This window comes from Podarcis bocagei (assembly GCF_964188305.1).
Source record: "Podarcis bocagei genome assembly, chromosome: 8".
NCBI classification, from domain to species: Eukaryota; Metazoa; Chordata; class Lepidosauria; order Squamata; family Lacertidae; genus Podarcis; species Podarcis bocagei.
Genome location: NC_138133.1, coordinates 14822859 through 14847442, shown reverse-complemented (window position 1 = coordinate 14847442; position 24584 = coordinate 14822859). Strand labels below are relative to the sequence as shown.

The window sequence follows — 24584 nt, the reverse complement described above, 5'->3', positions numbered from 1 at the left end:
TGATTTAAAGGTGCATTCTTATGAGCAGGAGCTGTACAGTGGTACCTCAGGTTAAGAACTTAATTCGTTCTAGAGCATAGCTGTCAACTTACAGATTTGAAAATAAGGGACCAGCAGCCTCGGAAATAAGGGATCAGCAGCCAAAATAAGGGATTTTCAGAACACAGGTATGTTCGACTTCTGAGCCCCTCTGAGCCAAAGGCAAAAAGCCCAGCCAGCACCCAAACGAAGCCTCAAGCGGTGGTTCCCACAGCGCAGCAACCCGGCAAAGGGGTTGCAGCAAGGAAAACTACCGTGACCTCTCCGCTGGGAAGCGCTGAGCAAAGGCAAGTCCCCAGGCAACGCGGCCGATTTGATCGGCACAAGGCATGCAAGCTCCACCCCCAGTCGTTCTTAGACTCCTTATTGGGTGAGCAACACAGCCAAGCAACACAGTTGGAGCCTCCCTCCTCCCTGGCCGGCAGGGAGGGAGGGAGAGGAGCTGCTTCCTTTGAAACCCGGGAAATTTAAGGGACATCATCAATAAGGGACAGCAGCGGGACATGGCGCTAGGATAAGGGAGTTTCCCGCCAAATAAGGGATGGTTGACAGCTATGTTCTGGAGGTCTGTTCTTAACCTGAAACTGTTCTTAACCTGAGGTACCACTTTAGCTAACGGGGCCTCCCGTTGCTGCTGTACCTCCACCATGTGATTTCTGTTCTCATCCTGAAGCAAAGTTCTTAACCCGAGGTACTATTTCTGGGTTAGCGGAGTCTGTGAGCTGAAGCGTCTGTAACCTGAAACGTCTGTAACCTGAGGTGCCACTGTACTGAGTTTTCTGAAGGCATCAAATCACTGTCAGTAGTGCTAGGAAATCTGCAGAGACCATGCAAAATACGCTAAAACATTCCCTTTTAATCAGGCCTTTGGTTGACCTTATTGACATCCTAGACCTATATACCCTTTTGTGGGTGTGTGGGTGTTATTGGGTTGTTATTTTTATTCTGATTATATATGTTGTGATCTTTTCTGTGAACCACCCGGAGACCTCCAGGTATAGGGTGGTATATAAACTAGGTAAATAATGATGATGATAGAATCATAGAGTTGAAAGGGACCACAATCGTCATCTAGTCCAACCCCCCTGCAATGCATGGGTCTTTTTCCCCACGGCTGCTCCTGCATGCAGGTTTCTTCCGTGTTTTTGTTTCTCTTTTACCACAATCTTCTGCAATCTCCAAACCGGGAAGTTACAGATAGCAGCTTGCCTTTAAACTATGGTTTGCAGACCCAATTCAAACCATGGTTTGCAAACCAGGCTTTTGATGGAACGGTACTAACTGTGGTTTGCCGATGGAGATCCCACAGGAAACCGTGGCTGGTGAGAAGCAGGAAGGCAAAGAAGGAACCCACTATTTCCTGACAAATGTCCAACTTGGTTGAGTTTGTGTCATCTGCAATTGCTTTGCAAGTAAAAGAAATCAGACAATTTGGCGATCGTTTTCACCATTTAATTTTTCTTTCTCAACAGACCGGTGCAAGCTGGACTGAATAGTTTTGTGTCACTGACCTGGGGTGTTTTGTTTGGGGTTTGGGGTGAAGGAGGAGTGTTGTGTTTATTCTCATGTGAGATTTGGCTTTGAGCAGGATTGTGTGTTTTGTTTCTTGATGTGAAACGCACAAATGCTGAAAAGGGCTTAGCGATAACAATGTGGAGTTAGAGGCTAAGGCAACAGCTGTAACTGACAGGCAGGCCTGCAGACTGAGCCAAGAGAATAATGAGAAGCTCCCAGTCCTGGCCTTCTCTATTTAGTGAGACCAGCCAAACAAGGAATCAAGTAAAAGAGCCCTTGGTGAAACTGGCAGACCAAGTAAAATGTTCCTTACCAATATCCTTCCAGAGAAGGCAATGGGTCTAAAGAACTTTTAATTTTTATTTTTTTTAAAAGGTGAGCATTTTGGAGACTTTCAATCTGAGTGGTGGTGTTTTTCTTCTGAAAATGTTGAGATTTGATTTTTGGGGAAAGTAGCAGGTTGATTTTTACCTTACGGGATGACGCAGGAATGGATAATAAGGAGAATCAAGTGCAAAGAAGAAGTGGAGCCCGGAGGGATAGCTCAGTTGGTAGAGCATGAGACTCTTAATCTCAAGGTTGTGGGTTCAAGTCTCACATTGGGTGAAAGATTCCTGGACTGGATGACAACCCACATGGTCCCTTCCAGCCCTACAAATCTGTGATTCTGTTCCTGAGGAAAATTAAAATGCTCAGAAGAGAATACATGTCAAAAACGGGTCACTGAACCATCGGCATTAAGTTTGTGCGCTTGCGAATTTTGTTTTGCACATTTCGGTATGCAGTTGAAATCAATGCGGGGCAGAAGCAGACATTTTATTACAACACCACAAAATTCGAGATTAGGGCTCGGAAGCACCTGCCAAACGTCTCAAAGCAAAAACTGCTGCTTCTGCTTATAACTTTGCACTGTCTGTTGTCTTTATTTGGTCTACTCAGGAAGCTGACATTTTAAACACCAGAAGGATTTTATAATATTGGCAAATGGTTACCAGTCCCACACATGGGAGGGGGGAATACTGTATATTTTACTTGCTTGCCAGTGGGTGAAGAGTTTATCTGTCCTTTTGTTTGAAAGGCTTGCGTTGCAAAAATATTTGTTGCCTATTTTTGCAAGGATAGAAGCTGTCTAAAAGTCTGCCAGTATTTTGTTATGATAATTTTTTTCGGAGCACGTATTTGTTTAAAATATGCTTCATTTTGTTCTGAAGTTGGCAAGCAACCTGCCCCCCCCCAACCCCCCGGAAACATAAAGTGAAGGATGTCCGGTATTACATGCCTCAAGGAGTGTAAACATCCTTGCATCTCTCTCCAAAAGGACAAAGAAAAACAATTGTCTTCATGAACATCTTAAGGAGTATTGCAGATATTTTTAATACGAGCTGGCTATTAACATTTCCCAAAATAATAATAATAATAATAATAATAATAATAATAATAATAATAATAATCCATGTGGAAAATATTTACATAACAGGTTATTAAAAGTCAGTAGATGTTGCTGGAAATGGATTGGATGAAAACTTTATTGGACCAACTATGTTGACAGAATAGGACTATCCTACTGGAAAAAAGTACTACCATCATTAACTTGGATTCCACCTGTTTGACATTTGGACTACTGGGGCAGCCATAAAAAAGGTAAAAGACCCTTGAACAGTTAAGTCCAGTCAAAGGTGACTATGGGATGTCGCGCTTGTTTTCAGGCCGAGGGAGCCTTGATCAAAAATCAAGATACAAAAAATTAAAGCAAGAACAGCAACAAGCCTAAACAACATCACAGCTCAGTAGTCTGCTCAACAGCTTCAGCTTTTGCAGCTGGAGTCAGTCTAGGTTCTGCCCTTCCCTGGTGGGAAAAGGTCTGCAAGGCAAGGAGCAGATCTCCCGGGACTCACAGCCAAGATGGTCTCTGGCCTTTATTAGCAGCATCAACTTTTGTAGCTGGAATCAGTGAGGGTGTCACCCTCCCAGACAGGTGGGAAAAGGATGGCAAGGCAGGGAACAGGTCTTCCAGGACTCACAGCCAAGATGGCCTCTGGACTTTTCAGCAGCCTCAGCTTTTGCAGCTGGAGTCAGTGAGGACCTCGCCCTCCCAGACCAGGTGGAAAAAGGACTGCAAGGCAGGGAGCAGGTCTGCTGGGATTCATAGATGATGCTGAGTTCCAATCAATGAGATCCACTTTTGCTGTTCCTATATAATTCTTGATGATGTGATGAGCACATCATTTGAGAGCATTTTAATGTACTTCCTGAATTAATGAAGAAGAACTGGGAAAGGCTATAGCAAGGGGCTGCTACTATAACTAAGAATTTTAAAGTGGATCAGTCAACGGATGGAGACGTGGATATTTCCCAGGAGAGAGATGAGATTCTGAAAAACCTGTCACATTCCCTGCTCTGTTTATACGCTTCCTAGTGCCTGGTATGTAAAGACCACCCAGTTTTCCAAGACCAGAGGCCCAAATGTAACTGTGGCGGGGGACAGAGAGCCCACAACTCCTCCATTTACTTTGCTAGTGTTTATTATCTTAACTTCATTTTGGTATTTGCATCCTGTATGAATATTGCCCTGTCTTTCTTGTCCATGCTTGCTGTATAAAATTGCATTGGCTCATCTGTAAGTGTGGAAATGTGTGGTTGGGTTTCTGTGCAATTCTTGTTTACTGTGCCCTATGGTCAGGAAACGCGTCAATTTCCTGTAAAGATAACAGCCTTATCATCAGTATATACCGTATTTTTTGCTCTATAAGACTCACTTTTTCCCTCCTAAAAAGTAAGGGGAAATGTGTGTGCGTCTTATGGAGTGAATGCAGGCTGCGCAGCTATCCCAGAAGCCAGAACAGCAAGAGGGATTGCTACTTTCACTGCACAGCGATTCCTCTTGCTGTTCTGGCCTTCTGAGATTCAGAATTTTTTTTTTCTTGTTTTCCTCCTCCAAAAACTAGGTGCGTCTTGTGGTCTGGTGCGTCTTATAGAGCGAAAAATACAGTAAATGAATTGCGCTTGCGGGCAGCATAGCTTGATTTTGGCTTGGGTGATTTAAATCTGGATAGTATGCAAACATCTCATCTTAATAGCAATGTTTTTCAAATGACTTGTTGCTAGCAGTCCTACTTTGAGTTTGTGCATATGGTTGGATAATCCTCAGTACCAAGCAGTTGTGATGATGCCGTATGAACCAGCCTTCGTCTTCTTCTGGGCGGGGTCTAAATAAATAAAGCATTATTATTATTATTATTATTATTATTATTATTATTATTATTATTATCATCATCATCATCATCATCATCATCATCATCATCTCCAGTTCATGGTATTACCTCATGGTAATAATAATAATAATAATAATAATAATAATAATTATTATTATTATTATTATTATTATTATTATTATTTACAGTCATACCTCGGGATAAATGAGCTTCAGGTTGAGCGCTTTCGGGTTGAGGTCCGCGGTGACCCAGAAGTAAAGGAGCGCATTGCTTCCGGGTTTCGCCGCTCGCGCATGCGCTGATTGTCAAAATGATGTCACGCACATGCATGGAAGCGTCAACATGCACAGACACGCTGTCACGTCTTACGTTTTGTTCGGGATGCGAACAGGGCTCCGGAACAGATCCCGTTCGCATCCCGAGGTACCACTGTATACCGCACCCAACAGAATATTAAAAACATAATAAAACATCAAACACAAAACTTCCCTAAACAGGGCTGCTTTCAGATGTCTTCTAAAAGTCAGATAGTTGTTTATTTCCTTGACATATGATGGGAGGGCGGGTGCCACTACCGAGAAGGCCCTCTGCCTGGTTCCCGGTAGCTTCACTTCTCACAGTGAAGGAACTACCAGAAGGCCCTCAGAGCTGGACCTCAGTGTCCAGACTGAACGATGGGGGTGGAGACACTCCTTCGGGATACTGGGCCAAGGCCGTTTAGGGCTTTAAAGGTCAGCACCAGCACTTCGAATTGTGCTTGGAAACGTCCTGGGAGTCAGTGTAGGTCTTTCAAGACCAGTGTTATGTGGTCTCGGCAGCCTCTCCCAGTCACCAGTCTAGCTGCCGCATTCTGGATTAGTTGTAGTTTCCAGGTCACCTTCAAAGGTAGCCCCACGTATCTGCCTGGTACACAACATGCACAACTCTGGTCCAGCTCTTTCTCTTTCTCTCTTACACACATTTACTTTTTAACTTCCATTAAGTGTTCAGTAATATTTTGGAATGTCTGGGGAACAGCCAGAGTTGCAGATCGTGGGGGGGGGGGGTTGGAATACAAGTGAAAGAAGGGAAAATCTTTTAAAAAAAACTTTAAAATGAAATGACCCATGTGTTTACTCGTTTAGCTGTTGAAATGAAGAGCAATGAAAAGTACATCAGAGATCTGCACTTATTAAAAGTGTATTAAATTTCAGATGTTAATAATAGCACGCTGTCTCTGGGGGTCGTGTGTTGCCATTTTACTGTATTGAGTTCAAGGCTAATCAACAGCTGTTTAAGCCTCTGGAGGGAGAAAGCTGGTAACCTTTGATCTCAGGGGGAAGGACTGTAAAAATGTCAATTGATTCTTAAGGATCTTTCTGACTACACAGCACTGAAGTTCTGATTAGGGCTGCAGTCTCTGAGATTAACAAACGCTTGAGTTGATTAGGGGACTCTCTTAATCACTGGCAGTAAACTGGTGGTTCTTTAAATTAAGGGCACATTTCTTTATGTTCTGGTGACATCTTATTTCGGATCCGTTACTGTGACAGGGAACCAAAAAGAAAGCAAGGAATCAAAAAGAAAGCAAGGAATCTTGTTTAATGAGAAGGGGTTTAGCACTCCAAATTGCAAGCAGTGCAGTACAAATAGACAAATTATGCGTATATGGAAGGCTGTTCGCACAGGTGAGTCTCCTTGTCTTGGTCAGGGAGTAAGTGATTTTTGCAAAAGCTGAGCATCGTACACCAATATAATATACCCGTGCAAAGTCAGTTTACCTATTCCCCCCCCCCCCGCAACCCGTCCAGGATTTCTGTGCAGCGAGCTGGCTATACAGTGGTACCTCGGGTTAAGTACTTAATTCGTTCCGGAGGTCCGTTCTTAACCTGAAACTGTTCTTAACCTGAAGCACCACTTTAGCTAATGGGGCCTCCTGTTGCCACCGCACTGCCAGAGCACAATTCTGTTCTTATCCTGAAGCAAAGTTCTTAACCCGAAGTACTATTTCTGGGTTAGCGGAGTCTGTAACCTGAAGTGTATGTAACCTGAAGCGTATGTAACCCGAGGTACCACTGTACTTTAAAGACCTTGATTATTCCAGTGAATTAAAGCATATATATTTATATATATATGTGTGTGTGTGTGTGTGTATGTGTGTGTGTATGTATATGTATGTGTGTGTGTATATATATATATATATATATATATATATATATATATGTATGTATGTATCCCACTCACTTATTTAGAAACACATACTCAGTGCTGCCATAGGAACAAACCTGGGATTAAAAAGTAGGTCCCTCAGCAGATTAAAAATGTGTAAATTAAGTTATCACCTGCTTTTTAATAGATTTCCATATTATCAAAACCTGAGTATAGGTGGCTTTTGGATATACCGCACAAAGTGCAAGAACTTTCAGTTCATTTAACTGCTAATTTAAAATGAGAGGCCATCTTTAACCTATCTCCGGCAGCAGCGTTCAAAATTCGCCAGGCGCATTTTACACCTGGTTATCATCCACTTGCAACCTGAGTGAATATGCCCAGGTACCAGGATGGCTTCTGACATCTCCACCATCCGGAGGTACTGCCTGAGGATCCTTTCATCTGGACTATTTCCACACACATATACCCCACCATATAGAATTCTATAAATTACCGTACGCTGAATATACGCTGCACCCGAATATAAGACGCACCTTTAAAATTGGGGGGGGGGGAGAAAAATATACCTGAATATAAGCCGCTCCATTCCTTATGGCTGCTGGGGGGGGGCCCACACTGCGTTGCCTTTCCCCTTCCTCGCTCTCTTCCCCCCGGCCTTGGGGGAGAGGATGGGGGACTATTGGGGGGGCGCCGCTTTGCCGCGCTTCTGGCACTGTTTGCCCTGCGCTCCTGGCTGTGTACCGTAAGGTTGCGGATATAAGCTGCACTTTAACTTTTCCCGGTCAGAATTTGCGGGGAAAGTGAGGCTTATATTCAGGCCAATACGGTATATTTTATCTGCAAAATCGGAAGGAATTTCAGGAACCGAAAAGTCGCATAGGAAAATACGAGTTTCAAGCCATATGGCCCCCAAATGGTAACTAGGCACTCCGTTTTGCAGACTGTAACCCTGGTTTAAGGTGCCATTTGGCATCCAGTTTATAGATCGAGAGTTTCTAAGACTTCAGTATTCAATCCCACCTTTCTCCTGGGGTTGCCAGCTTGATTGCAGCTATCCTGGCAGGAAAGGGACGCGGGTGGTGCTGTGGGTTAAACCACAGAGCCTAGGACTTGCCGATCAGAAGGTCGGCAATTCGAATCCCCGTGACGGGGTGAGCTCCCGTTGCTTGGTCCTAGCTCCTGCCAACCTAGCAGTTCAAAAGCACATCAAAGTGCAAGTAGATAAATAGGTACCGCTTTGGCGGGAAGGTAAACAGCGTTTCCATGCGCTGCTCTGGTTCGCCAGAAGCGGCTTAGTCATGCTGGCCACATGACCCGGATGCTCTACACTGGCTCCCTCGGCCAATAAAGCGAGAGCGCCGCAACCCCAGAGTTGGCCACAACCGGACCTAATGGTCAGGGGTCCTTTACCTTTACCTTTATCCTGGCAGGAAGAGTGCTTAACACCCTCCCCCCCCCCATGCCCTGTTCCTTATCTGTATCTTTCCCTTTCAAAATTCCATACACATGCCTCCTGGTGCCGTTTGTGTTGCCATACGGTGCAGTGCATATGGTTTAAAAATAAGACGTTTAAAACAGACTTAATAATACAGCGTCAGCATGCCAAGAGGAATTCAGTGAAAGCTGTTCTACGTTAATCCAACCCAGCTGCCATATGTCTGTGAAAATATTTGCATTATCAGGGGCAGGGAAATATTTCAGATTCTTAAAGACTAGCATCTGATTAATCAGTATTAGAAATTCACAAGCAACAGCATCAGATCAAGGCAACTAGGTGCCTAGATTATTCTAGGCAATTTAACCTATTAAATGTTTCTGTTCTTGGCATAGAATGTTCAGTTCTGATTAATCAAACTTCAAATTCTTAGTTTTGAAACTGTAAAGGGTTCCCATGACACTTTCTAAAAGACAGAAATATACAGTGGTGCTTTGCAAGACGAAAAGAATCCGTTCTGTGATTCTCTTCGTCTAGCGGTTTTTTCGTCTTGCGAAGCAAGCCCATTGAAGGATTAGCGCTATTAGCGCTATTAGCGGCTTTTAGCGGTTTATCTGCTGATCGGATCAGCTGATAAGCGGCTTAGAAAGGGGGGGGGAGGAAAAAAACCCAGCAGGAACTCGCAAGACATTGTCATCTTGTGAAGCAAGCCCATAGGAAATTTGTTTTGCGAAGCACCTCCAAAACGGAAAACTCTTTCGTCTAGCGAGTTTTCCGTCTTGCGAGGCATTCGTCTTGCGGGGCACCACTGTATATAAAGTGTATGAAATAGTCTCTAAACAGCCAAATGTCATAGCACATTGACAATATGTCGTTCTGCCCCTCACTTCAATATTTGAGAAATATGCAGAATTTTAAGTCGGAGATCACAATAACAGCAAGTTATATTTTTGGTTAATTTTAAACCCTGAGCACCAGAAATAAAATGTTGTCTCGAATGTAGCACAGGGCTATATCGCGTTCATATATTTTACAGATTCATGATTTCTATTTTGTTGTACGATTGGCAGTGTGGTTCATTGTGTTGCAAGAAGATTCTAACAAAGTTGGTTGTGTTTTCATTTAAAACAGAAAATGTTTGGAAAACAGCAATCTGCTCTTTTCCATCACCAGTCTGTTGCAGGAATACAAACATCAGGCTGGCCCAAAGAAACCTATGTTGCTTGCAAAGTTCATTTAACCTCTTGTTGGTGATTTATGCACCTTTGCAATAAAGGCATCCTTTATATCTTGCTGTCTCTTTGTATTCTGCAATTTGATGAAGGCCTCCTATGAAGTGATAAGCATTTTCAGCCTTAAATAGTCCAGATATAATGTTGCCAACCTACTTGAAAACATGGTTTGACCATGAACTTGGTTTTGTGGCAGCGCTCACGCAGCTGACAAGTGCGTCTTTATCTTCCAGGAACACAAACAAATTGTGAAGTACTGAAAACAGTAATTGTGGATTGCTTAAGAATAAAGCAAGGGATGGTGTGTGTTTTCGTTAGCTATCAGCAAGAAAAATGCTAACATCCGTTCTGCGTCAGCCCTGTGGTTCGCTAGCGTTTTGGTTCTCGGCGAAATTCTCATTTGGCCCAAAGGAATTGTCATGCAAATTATCATGTTATAGGAGTTATTCTTTTTGAACACTTCTCTCAGATCATTTAGGCACTATTTAGTTTCATGAGTAGCACATACTCCCTGGAACTCCCTGCTTATTGATATTCTTCTTCCTCTTTGGCGATCACTCGTAGCCGAGTAAGATTGTTTTCCATAACATGGTTTTAACAGTGAGTCCGTAAGTAACTGTGGAGGCCAATTCTGGATCCACACATCCTTCCACAGTGGGGGCATAGGTTTCTGGACGGGAGTTGATCAAGGTGAGGGTTTGCCAAGCGTGTCTTCCTCTTAGCACATTTCTCCCTTTCGTCCTGAGTTTGAGCATCTTCAGAACCCATGACACATTTGGCAAAGGCTGTTCTCCAACTGGAGCATTCACAGGCCAGTGTTTCCCAGTTGTCGGTGTTCATACTACATTTTTTTTTTTTTTAGATTTGCCTTGAAAGAGTCTTTAAACCTCTTTTGCTGACCACCAGCATTACACTTTCCATTTTTAAGTTCGGAATAGAGTAGTTGCTTTGGAAGACAATAATCAGGCATCCGCACAACATGACCAGTCCAGCGAAACTGATGTTGAAGAATCATCGCTTCGACACTGGCAGTCTTTGCTTCTTCCAGTACACTGGCATTAGTTTGCCTGTCTTCCCAAGTGATGTGTACAATTTTTTGGAGACACTGTTGATGGAATCTTCGAGGAGTTGTAGATGGTGTTCATAAGTGGTCCATGTTTCACAAGCATACAGTAAGGTTGGTAGTACAATAGCTTTGTAAACAAGCGTTTTGGTTTCCCTGTGAATGTCCCGGTCCTCAAGTACTCTGCACTTCAGTCGGGAGAAAGCTGCTCCCTGCTTTTTGATATTAGGCAGGTGCCTTCACTGCATAGTTTTCAGCACCTATCCAGGTATTATTTTAGCATGCACTTTTATTTTATGATGTATCTCTTCATTTTTCACTACCACAGAGCAGCTTTCAGTTGCGAAGAGAGATTGTTTGGGCAGCGTTTCGCCCTCCCTCCTTTCTCCTCCCTTCACTCTTTCCGATTAGAGTGGAAAATCTTTTTTCTCTCTCAGTGAGGGTATTGCCATGCGCTGAAAGTCTGTCTTCATTGTAAATAGCTGAGCCATTTTGCCCCAGAGCCCTTAATCCCTGCTCTTGTATTCTTTCTTATCCTGGGATCTCTGTCTTAAGAGTTTTGTTCCGGACACCATTGTTTAAGAGCCCCTTTGTATGTGCACAACTGAGGAAGAGGCTCTTAGAGTGAGGCTCAGCCATCGCAAATGCTTAAAGCATGGGTAGGCAAACTAAGGCCTGGGGGCCGGATCCGGCCCAATCACCTTCTAAAACCAGCCCGCGGACAGTCCGGGAATCAGCGTGTTTTTACATGAGTAGAATGTGTCCTTTTACAGTGGTACCTCGGGTTACAAACACCTCAGGTTAGAAACACTTCAGGTTACAGACTCCGCTATCCCGGAAGTAGTGCCTTGAGTTAAGAACTTTGCTTCAGGATGAGAACAGAAATCGTGCTCCGGCGGCATGGCAGCAGCGGGGGGCCCCATTAGCTAAAGTGGTACCTCAGGTTAAGAACGGTGTCAGGTTAAGAATGGACCTCTGGGACGAATTAAGTGCATAACCAGAGGTACCACTGTATTTAAAATGCATCTCTGGCTTATTTGTGGGGCATAGGAATTTGTTCATTCCCCCCCAAAAAAAAATATAGTCCGGCCCCCCACAAGGTCTGAGAGACAGTGGACTGGCCCCCTGCTGAAAAAGTTTGCTGACCCCTGGCTTAAAGCGTGCAGAAGCCTTTCAATCTCAGGCTTGCCATGGGGTGAAACATACAGTGGTGCCTCGCAAGACGAAAAGAATCCGTTCTGTGATTCTCTTCGTCTAGCGGTTTTTTCGTCTCGCGAAGCAAGCCCATTGACGGATTAGCGGATTAGCGCTATTAGTGGCTTTTAGCGGCTTATCTGCTGATCGGATCAGCTGATAAGCGGCTTAGCGGCTTAGAAAAGGGGGGGGGGAAGGAAGAAAAAACCAGCAGGAACTCGCAAGACATTGTCGTCTTGCGAAGCAAGCCCATAGGAAATTCGTTTTGCGAAGCACCTCCAAAACGGAAAACTCTTTCGTCTAGCGAATTTTCCGTCTTGCGAGGCATTCGTCTTGCGGGGCACCACTGTACCTAAGGAGAAGCAGATTAAGGCACTGTAACAGAAATCTATGAGATTTAATGGATGCTAGCAGGGGGCAGAGGAAGGGAGACAGCTTCATGTGCATGTTCTCTTTACTAAACTTATGCTTATGAAATGTCAAAGATCCTGAGGTGCAAATAAACCATCACCACCCTGAGGGTTGGGTGATACCCAGTTTTCAACATTGCAATATATCACCGGCTAAACATCGTGGTATACCAATACATCATGATGTCTGAAGTAAGGATGGAACTATGTAGAGGTGAACAGTAGGGCTTTGTGAAATCTAGTTTTCAGCTTTGTGATATATCACCAGCTAAACCTTGTGATACCTCAGGTTAAGTACTTAATTCGTTCCGGAGGTCTGTTCTTAACCTGAAACTGTTCTTAACCTGAAGCACCACTTTAGCTAATGGGGCCTCCCACTGCTGCTGCACGATTTCTGTTCTCATCCTGAAGCAAAGTTCTTTTTTTTAAAAAAAATCATATTTATTAAAGTTTCCAATATTGACAGAATAGAAAAAATAGAAAAGATAAAGAAAAGAAAGAAAAAGAAAGACCAATTTTAAACCCTTGTTTTCATAACCTTCTTTCTGGGACTCCCTCCTTCCCCTCCCGACTGTATTCCCCTTTCCCTAAGTTGGTTCCACAAGTTCTCATTCCCAATTTAAACCTAATATGTTGTGCCTATTAGCCAATTTAAATTACAATCTTAGCATCACTCCTCATCTTTAACAAAATAGAAAAAAGATTTTCCCCCCAAGATCTACCCCGTTTCCTTCCACGAATTCCCCCTTTTTTTTCAAAACATGTTAAATCACAATACCAAAGTTATATAGAAAGATAAAAGATAAAAGATAGAAGATTCAAAAAGTTGGTTACATAGCCTTTGGATTCTAGAATTCCCTCTCCCTTCCCCGGTTTAGATTCCCCATGTCCATCAGTCTGTATGTTGTCGGCCTGGAGGTCTCAAGTCCACAGCCAAATTTTCCTCAAACCATCTTGCCGGTTTTCTTTAAATTTGCTTGTTTTGATGCTGTTTAACTTCAAAAATCCAGTCTAATAGAGGCCTTTAATTTCCTTTGGTCATAGTTGCTCCTCCCATTGTTCTTTCTGTGGCGTAGTTGGTCCTTTGCTCTTTTATTTCTTACTTTCTCAGGTTTCTATCTTGTTCAGCTGCAAAACCATTCTTATTCCGAAATCTAGTATCTCTACAGAGGTTTGTTATTCAGGAACAAAAACTTACGTCCAGTTCCTACCTTGCTTCAATAGAAAAATTCTATTATGTTGTCACCTCTGTAGACAAAACAATATTTCAGTTTAGCTGCTTTCCCAGGAGATAAGTCCTGTACCCATCCCGGAGTAGTTTTCCACATACGCCACTTGTAATGTCCCAAAGCCCCTCTAGGGGGGTTGCAGTAACTTTGTATCCTCTAATCCAAAAGTCAAGTTGTTGTTTCTCCCCCCCCCGACATTTTGTATCCATATTTATGTCCAATTGTAACAAAATTTACCAGCAAAATACTTATAACAAAGTCCTCTTTATGTTCTCAAGATTTGACAGCTACTTTGACAGCTGTCAAATTCTCCATCTCTCTCCGCCAGGTTCTCCGAATCGCCCCGATTCCCGGGGGGGGGGGTTGCCTTTTCCCTCTCACCCTCGACTTTTCTCCTCCAGCACAATTCTTGTAGTATCCCATCGTGGAATTGATAAGCTTCTGAATCGATCTTGGTTTCTCAGTCCTTGTTTTAGCATGTTTACAATCAGGGAGGGGACTGACTTCCTTTTTAGATCCCCCCCGCTCGTGCCGAATCCGAAAAAAATCCTTTTTTTCCTCCTTTTATACCCGGTTACCCAATTACTCACGGGTTGTTGTTAAATAGCCGAATTTTCAATAGAAGAAGCCAGCGCTCTCCGACGAATGGCATGCGGCTGCGCTCGGCAGGGGAAGCGATAGACTCACAGCACCACGCCGCTCCCCGGCACCCGATCCGTAGCCTTTAAAAAGGCTCCTTCACGAGTCGGGAGGGCGCTGACGGTACCAGCCGAGTCCCCATGTCCACGGGCTCCGTGCCCGTGGTTTTTAAGGGTCCCCGCGTCGCCGGCGCGGTAGGACCCAGCCCCTGTCGAGCAGACTCCCTCCGGAGCTCGGAGGGAGTCCGCCATTCGGCGATGGCGCCAACCCGGAAGTCCTGAAGCAAAGTTCTTAACCTGAAGCACTATTTCTGGGTTAGCGGAGTCTGTAACCTGAAGCGTATGCAACCTGAGGTACCACTGTATTGATATAGCAATGTCTGGAACAAAGTTGGCACTATGTAGAGGCACCAACTGGCTTCATGATTTTCCCCACCTTGGGGATTTTTGCATAGCACAAACACACACATCATGATTCGCGATACAGTGCCAGGTCAGAAATTCTGGAACCCAATATCGTGATATGGACTTAAAACTGGTTTTGGACGGTATATCGCCCAGCCCTAACACATTGCGATTCACTATATATTGCCAGGTCTAAAACTATGAAATTGATTTCACGATATGGACTTGTAACCGGTTTTGGGTGGTATATCGATATGTTGCCCAGTCCTATCCCCCCATTTCCTGCAAGATATTTGTGCTCCTGCTCGTCTGCAAGAGCAGCATGATGGCCTTTGCAGCTGTTCCAGGGGAGGTTAAAGAGATTTTAGATTTAGTTGAGCAAGTAATTGGCTAATGACAAGCCTGGTTTTACTGTGACGTCGGCCTGAAAAAATCTTGTCCCTCACAAAACAAAGTTGTTAGGGAGACTGCACATCTCTAATAGTTGTTGAAACTTTCTTTAAGGGATGGCCTCTCCAATGCTGATTGTTTTTTTAAGGAAATTGATCAGTACCCTATTCCCTGCCCCCCCCAACCCTCTCAAGGATTTCTGTGCAGCGAGCTGGCTATACTTTAAATACCTTGATTATTCCGGTGAATTAAAGCTTTTTTGTTTTTGTTTTGAAGCCCCCTCACTTATTTAGAAACACATACTCAGTGCTGCCATAGGAACAAATCTGGGATTAAAAAGTAGGGCTGTCAGCAGATTGAAAATGTGTAAATTAAGTTATCACCTGCTTTTAAATAGATTTCTATATTATCAAAAGCTCAGTATAGGTGGCTTTTGGATATACCGCACAAAGTGCAAGAACTTTCAATTCATTTTTTAAAAAATACATCTTTATTGTTTTAAAATAGATACATTTATGCCAGAAAAGCAAACCAACCAACAATAAACATACAATCAAATAAACAAACAAACTATAAATTGACAAACAGACAATAGCAATATATGAAACAACACAATTCTGATAACTAACATCATTTGTACTCCCAATGGTGTGAACGATTGTAAAACTTATAAAACAAGAAATTAGAAATGACTTCCAGTTAATCTCGCTGTACTTTATCTGTTGATACCGCACATTTACATATTTCTTATATTTGTTGTTGTTGTTTAGTCGTTTAGTCGTGTCCGACTCTTCGTGACCCCATGGACCAGAGCACGCCAGGCACTCCTGTCTTCCACTGCCTCCCGCAGTTTGGTCAGACTCATGTTTGTAGCTTTGAGAACACTGTCCAGCCATCTCGTCCTCTGTCGTCCCCTTCTCCTTGTGCCTTCAATCTTTCCCAACATCAAGGTCTTTTCCAGGGAGTCTTCTCTTCTCATGAGGTGTCCCAAGTATTGGAGCCTCAGCTTCAGGATCTGTCCTTCCAGTGAGCACTCAGGGCTGATTTCCTTAAGAATGGAGAGGTTTGATCTTCTTTCAGTCCATGGGACTCTCAAGAGTCTCCTCCAGCACCATAATTCAAAAGCATCAATTCTTCGTCGATCAGCCTTCTTTATGGTCCAGCTTTCACTTCCATACATCACTACTGGGAGAACCATAGCTTTTACTATATGGACCTTTGTTGGCAAGGTGATGTCTCTGCTTTTTAAGATGCTGTCTAGGTTTGTCATTGCCTTTCTCCCAAGACACAGGCATCTTTTAATTTTGTGGCTGCTGTCACCATCTGCAGTGATCATGGAGCCCAAGAAAGTAAAATCTCTCACTGCCTCCATTTCTTCCCCTTCTATTTGCCAGGAGGTGATGGGACCAGTGGCCATGATCTTAGTCTTTTTGATGTTGAGCTTCAGACCATATTTTGCGCTCTCCTCTTTCACCCTCATTAAAAGGTTCTTTAGTTCCTCCTCACTTTCTGCCGTCAAATTTGTGTCATCTGCATATCTGAGGTTGTTGATATTTCTTCCAGCAATCTTAATTGCAGTTTGGGATTCATTCAGCCCAGCCTTTCACATGATGAATTCTGCAAATAAGTTAAATAAGCAGGGAGACAACATACATCCTTGTCGTACTCCTTTCCCAATTTTGAACCAATCAGTTGTTCCATATCCAGTTCTTACTGTATCTTCTTGTTGGGAATCCTTAAATGGAGAAATGTCTTTTGGGTGAAGAGTGAAAGGACGGCAATTCAGACCGAGCCCAGTGATCACAAAAGGGTGGGAAATGCTGTTTGTGTGCTCTCCCATACACACCTCGCTGCAAGAGCCAGGTGCCCAGCTCCACTTCTGGCAACTTGTATGATTATTATTCTATTATTATTATTTTTTAAAGAGCCAGTTGGCATAGAGAAGGGAAGCAGCTGTGTCTCCCAGGCAGCAGCTGTCTGCCGATAACCGAATCAGCCGGACTTTGACAGGCAGCTGTAAGTGTCCGTCAGCTTTTATCTCTCCAGCTACTGCTGTTGTCCGTATTGCTCTGTCAGCAGCCAAAGCTGCTTGAACTCGGAGGGAGAGACTTGAGTGGACGGAAACAATAAGCCAGTCTCTGAGCAAGTGTGTGTCTGCACAAGTGGCCGGCTCTTTCAGGCGAAGGGAAATGTCTTGGCAACATGGGTGTTGGTCCATGGTTGATTGGTCCACTTATCTCAGTGTGGTAGCTGAGTTCTTCCCATTTGCAATGGTCATGATAAATATGCGTGGGGACCCGTCAAAAAGCTTCAGGAAGAAGAGGGAGATCTCCCTTGTTCTGTCTTCCCCTCAGTGTTAGAAATTCAGATACATAAGCTAGGCACTAAATGGCTCCTTAAACCAAGATTACAGTGGCCAAAATGGAAGGACTAGTTGCCATTTTTGAGCAAGTTGGCTCTAAAGTCTTATTTTTCAAAGGATGGACTGACTGATCGATTCTCAGTTAAACATCTGGCTAGTTCAAATGACACTGCCCTTATCTGTGTGTGTGTGTGTGTGTGTGTGTGTGTGTGTATTAAATTTTCTGTTTTACAATTTTGAATACAGTGGTACCTCGGGATAAGTACTTAATTCGTTCCGGAGGTCTTTTCTTAATCTGAAACTGTTCTTAACCTGAAGCACCACTTTAGCTAATGGGGCCTCCTGCTGCCTGCGCGCCACCGCAGCACGATTTCTGTTCTTATCCTGAAGCAAAGTTCTTAACCTGAAGCACTATTTCTGGGTTAGCGGAGTGTGTAACCTGAAGCATATGTAACCTGAAACGTATGTAACCCGAGGTACCACTGTACTCATTTAAACATCCTTAAAATGTCAATGACTTCCCTTCTCTTTCCATGGTTCATTTCGCATACCATAAATCCCTATGTATTTTACATAAACTGAACCATTCAGAATTCCATTATTACATCCATCCAAACTTATTTAAACTGTTGAATTTATCTTAATGCTGCCAACATTTTCAAGTGTACACAATTTCCCCCCATATATTCAATAAACATTTCCCAATCTTCTCTAAACACATGTTCTTCTCTTATTCTATATCTTAGGTCTGCAAGCTACACATTCCATCAGCTTAAGTTGCCATTATTTTTTTAGTTGAGACCTCGCTCATTTTCCATTTTTGGGCTATCAAAACATGGGCCGCACTAGTGACATACACAAATAACCTTCTTTGCCCGTCTCTTGTGTCTGTCTTGTCTTGGGAGCTATAAAATCTTTTATAAACCTGGCAGGCTCTGAGGATTTCAGAAGCCTACTGGTTTTGAGAAATTGCATAGAACAGTGGTTTTCAGCCAGTGTGCCATGGCACCTTGGGGAGCCTTGAATGATGGTCAGGGCTGCCGCAGGCAACACTGGCCTCTGTCCCCCTTTCCTTCCCTCCCTTCCTCTGATGCCCTCTCGCATCTCTGCCTCCCAAAGGCTTGCATGGCTGTTCGTTGCAGCAGCCCTGGCTACAAATTCCGCAGGTGAATGCTTCCTCTTGGGGCTGGCTAGTGGGTGCTGGTTGCCAGGAGCTGAGGCAGCTTAGAGACTGGGGTGGCTGCCTGGAGGCCCATCTCTGTTGGGCGACTAAGGCTGGGTGAATCTTTTTCCCAGGCCCCTGTGGGGCAGTGGATGGAGGCATCTCTCTGGGGCAGGGGCTGCTGCAGCTGCCGGAAGGATTCCCAAGGAGAGGGGAAGAGGCTGAGGTACCACTCCACACGGGAGAGTGTTTGAAAAAGAGGCTTCCAGCTCTGCAGGCAAGGGGTGACATAACTGGGTTCCTGAGCCCCACAGGGGTGCCGCAGAAAGAAGGTAGCTGTTCAAGGGAACTGTAGACCCAGAAGGGTTGAAAACCTTTGGCATAGAATCGTAGAGTTGGAAGGGACCACTAGGGTCATCCAGCCCAACCCCCTGCAATGCAGGAATCTTTTGGCCCATGGGAGGACTCGAACCCATGACTGATATGAAGACTGTCTTGCCAGAGTGGTGCATGCTCTGGTTATCTCCCGCTTGGACTACTGCAATGCGCTCTACGTGGGGCTACCTTTGAAGGTGACTCGGAAACTGCAATTAATCCAGAATGCGGCAGCTAGACTGGTGACTGGGAGCGGCCGCCAAGACCATATAACTCCAGTCCTGAAAGATCTGCATTGGCTCCCAGTACGTTTCCGAGCACAGTTCAAAGTGTTGGTGCTGACCTTAAAGCCCTAAATGGCCTCGGTCCTGTACACTGGTACCTCGGGTTACATACGCTTCAGGTTACAGACTCCGATAACCCAGAAATAGTACCTCAGGTTAAGAACTTTGCTTCAGGATGAGAACAGAAATCGTTCAGCGGCGGTGCGGCGGCAGCAGGAGGCCCCATTAGCTAAAGTGGCGCTTCAGGTTAAGAACAGTTTCAGGTTAAGAACGGACCTCCGGAACAAATTAAGTACGTAACCCGAGGTACCACTGTATACCTGAAGGAGCATCTCCACCCCCATCATCCAGCCCGTACACTGAGGTCCAGCGCCGAGGGCCTTCTGGCGGTTCCCTCATTGTGAGAAGCAAAGCTACAGGGAACCAGGCAGAGGGCCTTCTCGGTAGTGGCACCCGCCCTGTGGAACGCCCTCCCATCAGATTTCAAGACAATAAGCAACTGAAGGCGGCCCTGTTTAGGGAAGTTTTTAATGTCTGATTCTGTATTGTTTTTAATATTCAGTTGGAAACCGCCCAGAGTGGCTGGGGTGACCCAGCTAGATGGGCGGGGTATAAATAATAAATTATTATTATTATTATTAGTCTTGTGCTCTGCTGAGTGAGCTACCCCAGCTGCATTCAAGAGATTATACATCAGCTCTGTACAGACAACGTGGAAGGTACTCTTGGCTGTTTGAAGTTAGCGAATTGCAAACTTTCCAGCAGGCTTGTTGATTCTGCTCTCTGAGCAGAGAGACAATAACAAAGTATATAACCCAACATTGTCCCCATTGTATGCAAGCCACAACAGGCACAAAGTGTGCACTAAGCCGAAGGGCACTCATATCTTTAAATGTATACTAAAAGAGAAATGACGTCCGCCTTTCAATTACTGTTCCTATTACAGTTAAGATAAGAAACGTTTAAAAGAACTGATTATAAATTGCTACTTGAGTTTTTAACGTGTTGCTACCAGTTGGATGAAGAAAAAGGGAGAAGGGAAAGGGAACTTTAATGGTGCAATCCTTGAGCACGTTTTCAAGATTCCTGCTGCAAACACGAGAGCTGAAAGCTTGTTTTCATCCTTAAAAGCTTTTTCACATATATATCAGTTTTCGGATTCTGCAAAGTTCAGTGCATGCACCGTCATGCAGCGTATTAAAAACATTCTGCCTATGGCCAGCCCTGTACTTGTACAGTATATATTTATATAATTTCAATCCAAGTCCTTTGAGTAAGAAGAGATGATCTGAAACTACCTCCCTTGGCGTACAAATGAAAGCTTGTCTTGCTCCTCTCCCACCCCACCTGCTCAAAAATTTTCCTTTACATTTTTTTAGGGGGGCGCAGTGAGGAGGACGCTTGAATGTTTGTTCTCAAGCCATGAAAAAATTTAAGTTTTCTTTCTTGATGCACCTCAGCGAAGCAGGAGACTTGTTTTTGTGAAGGCTTGCCAGATTTTAAGAGTTTGGAGAGAGCCCATGCGTTGTGCCATAAATTTGAACGTCACTTGCAATTTTGCATATGTGACTCGGTGAATTGGATTCAGCTGTTCTTACGGCTGCCGATACCCTTTTTCAGATCCTTTTCGGATCGTAACTTGAGTGAAAACAGCCATCTGTTCACTGGGGGGTGATCTCCATCTCTCTCGCGAGTCGCACGACTGGATCTGACTCTGCCTGCGTGGGCTGCTTGCGGGAAATAGAAAAAGAAAAGTCATGGTGTTTGCTTTACATTTGGGTGTACAAACTACTAATTCCTGTGTTTTTGTGTTTCTCGTTCTAGGGAGCACGGGTTTGGTTGCGAGAAAATGGCCAGCATTATCCAAGTACTGTAATTTCCTGTGCAGAGGGAATTGTTGTGTTCAGGACGGATTATGGCCAGGTAAATATATCTATTCTAAAGACTTTTTATTTATTTTAAAAAATATATAAAGTAAAACTCAGTGTGCTAGCAACTCTCCCCCTCTAAATGCTGAAGTGTACTAATACATAGTTTATTCCACACTTTTCAACCAATCTTTTGTCTCTAGACTTGGTGCATTTTTCCTCCCCCCCCCCCAATTTATTTTACCACTACCTGTAACGATTTAGCTTCCCATCAGGACAAAGGTGTGTTTTGCTGTAAAGGTATTCAGCCAGGAGGTCAATTTGGGGCAGAGTTGTGTGCTGTGGAGAAAAATAAACCCTGCTAGGGCACTGCGAGAAAGGAAGACTTCTGTGAGCCACGGAGAATTGCAGAGGAGCCTGCCTTCTATGCCTCTGCATGAGTTCCTGCTCTGCTTTTTGCTTCCGTCCTCTCAACCTTCATGGTGTGTGTTCAATACTTCTTCTGACCTGCTTTTAAGGAAGGCTGCTACATCCCCCCATCCATCTCTGTATGGATCACTGCTGTCAGGGAACTGACATCGGAGCGAGAGGCGAAGGGGAGGCTCCCAGATGATGCTGGCGAAGGACCCAGCAGCAGGGGGAGAAACAGCTCAGTAGAGGGGGAAGCCAATCAGCGCAACACCAGGGATAAAGGGAGGCAGACGGGGGAAGTGGAGAGAGGGCTCCAGGACTCTTCACTGGACATCAGTGAGGAGAGCCCAGGTCCTCCGCTACCCACGCCCTCCCTGCGCAGAAGACTCCCGCGCAGTGAGAGGAGGAGGAGACTGGGTGTCAAACAACTTTTATGCTGGAAGAGGTTCAAGAAACGCCCACTGACGGATTCTGCCAGTGACTGAGGCAGCCACGATGAGAAGGGGCTGTGCAGTCAGAAAGGTTTAACAAGGCAAATTAACCGAGAAAGGCACCAGTTTACGCACGAGTAACTCATACCCATTACAACTGCCTTGGGATATTCTTCTGCTGGCCTGAACCCCAGGGGCAGGCAACTCAGAAGGCATACGTTTGGGAATGTTCAGAGTAGCAAGAGAAGATATATTGTTTATTAATATCCTTCCTAACTTGCACTAGCAAGTTCCTTTAAGTTTACTAACATCAGTTCACAGTTGGATTCCTGAAGGCAGACTTAGTTACAAATATGTACATGTGGGTCTACCCCATATGGGGGAACAATCCCAGTCCTTCTGCTAGCTGAGAACTAGCAGTGCAGTCCTAGCCAAAAGCTGGTCAAACGAAGAAGGAAGTCGAAAAGAAGGAAGGGTGCAGCGTGACTCGTCCTTTTGTTACCTGGACAGGTAAGGTCACGCCTACCTTCTATCACATGCAAAAGGAAGGATGCTCCAGCCAAGTGGAACAGGAAGTTTTGACTGGCTGGACCAAACATTCCCTCGCATGTCTTCTCTAGCGTTACAAGGAATGTTGTACTTGACTGCTTCTCATGGATCACATCCTGCAATATGGTTCCTACACATACGCCTCTGAAAGTGCATCTCTTTGGGGGTGAAAGACAAATCTACTTCTAACTGATTCTGAAAAAGTTGTGCTTAAACTGTGGGAGCCCAGCTGTGGCTCAATAACCCACTTGTTTTTGCTGCCTGCCTGGCAGCATCTATTAGGCCATAATGCATACCCGTTGGGCTGTTTGCTGGAAGGGTTACAGTTTGCACAGTTTTGCTTTACAGAACTCACCGACTCCAATTTCTTAGCACTGTCCCTCCTTTGCTCAATTCCATGAATATATATATATACATGAATATATACAGTCATACCTCGGGTTACAGCCACTTTAGTTTGTGTTTTTTTTGAGTTGTGGACCGCCAAAACCCTGAAGTACCGGAACAGGTTACTTCTGGGTTTCGGCGGTCGCGCATGCACAGAAGCACTAAATCGCGCTATGCGCAGAAGTGCCAAATCGCAGCCCGCACGTGCACAGACGCGGGTTGCGAACGCTGCAGGTTGCGAACGTGCACCCCGCACAGATTACGTTCGCAACCCAAGCATCCGCTGTATATTAATTGAAAGTTACTTTAAAAGACTCTATAAAGCATGCAAAAGACCTTATCCTTTTGCAAACGATTCAAGGTTTTTTGTTTAGCAACAGAATTCAGATGGGGAGAAGCATGGGACACACTCACACAAGGAGGAATGCACACAGCCCCGTCACATTAATTTCATCCTGCACCTTTAACAAAGAAATGGATGCAAAACCTATTCCGTGTTGCAGAGTTCATTTCTAGACAGAGTAAATTCAGGCTTGCTTCTCAGGTTGCTTCTGAAAGGCGCCTGGGGCGCCCTGAAGAACGTTCGCTCTTGTTGGGAGATTTATTTTATTTATTTGAGGCACTTGCCATTGCGATCTGCCCTTTGCTCAAGCTTCCCAGAGTGGCACACAGTAAACCTTAAATTTGTGCTCAGCAGTAAAAATGCGAAACAAAATAAATCAAACAGTACCACAAAATCCGATAGCAGTTGCTGTTAAAAAAGGCAGTGGAAAGCAGAACGAAATATCGCCATTCACTTCATCCCTCCCCAGAGATTCAGGATTTGTTACTCCCGAGCTGTGATGACTTAGCTTTGGAAAAGAATATGTGTATTTCTGGTCCTTTTGTTGTTATTTATATGTCACCCGTTGGTGCATTTATAAAGAGTAGTTTTTGCAAAAATAGGCATATGGGGCTTTGCCCACAAGGAGGTTAAGCGTGTGTATGTGTGTAAATAATTTTCTGTTTTACAATTTAAAATACTCATTTAAACATCCTTAAAATATCAGTGACTTCGCTTCTTCTCTTTCCATGGTTTAATTTTGCATATCATAAATCCCTGCATATTTTACATAAACTAAACCAGTCAGTATTCCATTATTACATCTATCCAAACTTATTTACACTGTTGAATTTATCTTAATACTGCCAACGTTTTCAAGTGCCCCCCTCCAATATACAAGAAACATTTCCCACTCTTCTCTAAACGTATGTTCTTCTTGTTCTCTTATTCTGTATGTTAAGTCTGCGAGTTGTGCATATTCTGTCAACTTAAGTTGCCATTCCTCTTTGGTTAAATGTTGATAGTGGCACATAGAAGCCAACAAGGGGAAGGGGAAGTGAGATAGATAGCTCAGTTGGTAAAGCATGAGACTCTTAATCTCAGGGTCGTGGAGCCCACGTTGGGCAGCAGATTCCTGCAGTGCAAAGGGTTGGACCTACGGGACCGCCTCTCCTGGTATACCCCATGGAGGACCTTAAGGTCCACAAATGACAGCACCTTGGAGGTCCCAAGTCGGAAGGGGGTTAGATTGGTCTCAACTAGGGCCAGGGCCTTTTCAGTACTGGCCCCGACTTGGTGGAACGCTCTGTCACAAGAGACTAGGGCCCTGCGGGACTTGACATCTTTCCGCAGGACCTGCAAGACCCATGTTCCGCCTGGCCTTTGGTTTGGACTCAGTCTGACCCTTATGTTTCCCTCTCCTTATGGTTTTGATCTAAGGGCTATTATTAAAATGAGACTGCATTTTAAATTGTATTTTTAACCTGTGTTTTAAATTGGTTTATTTATTTTATTTTTTA

At 44.2% G+C, this 24584-nt stretch overlaps 1 protein-coding gene across 1 annotated transcript in view; it reads left to right on the top strand.

Moving 5' to 3' along the window:
- Positions 1-24584, top strand: part of MYO10 (myosin X) — a 202402-nt gene that overhangs the window by 32282 nt on the left and 145536 nt on the right. Inside the window, exon 2 of the mRNA XM_081206129.1 lies at positions 20921-21019. Coding sequence (XP_081062255.1) covers positions 20921-21019 — 99 coding nt within the window. The remainder of the gene's footprint in view (positions 1-20920; positions 21020-24584) is intronic.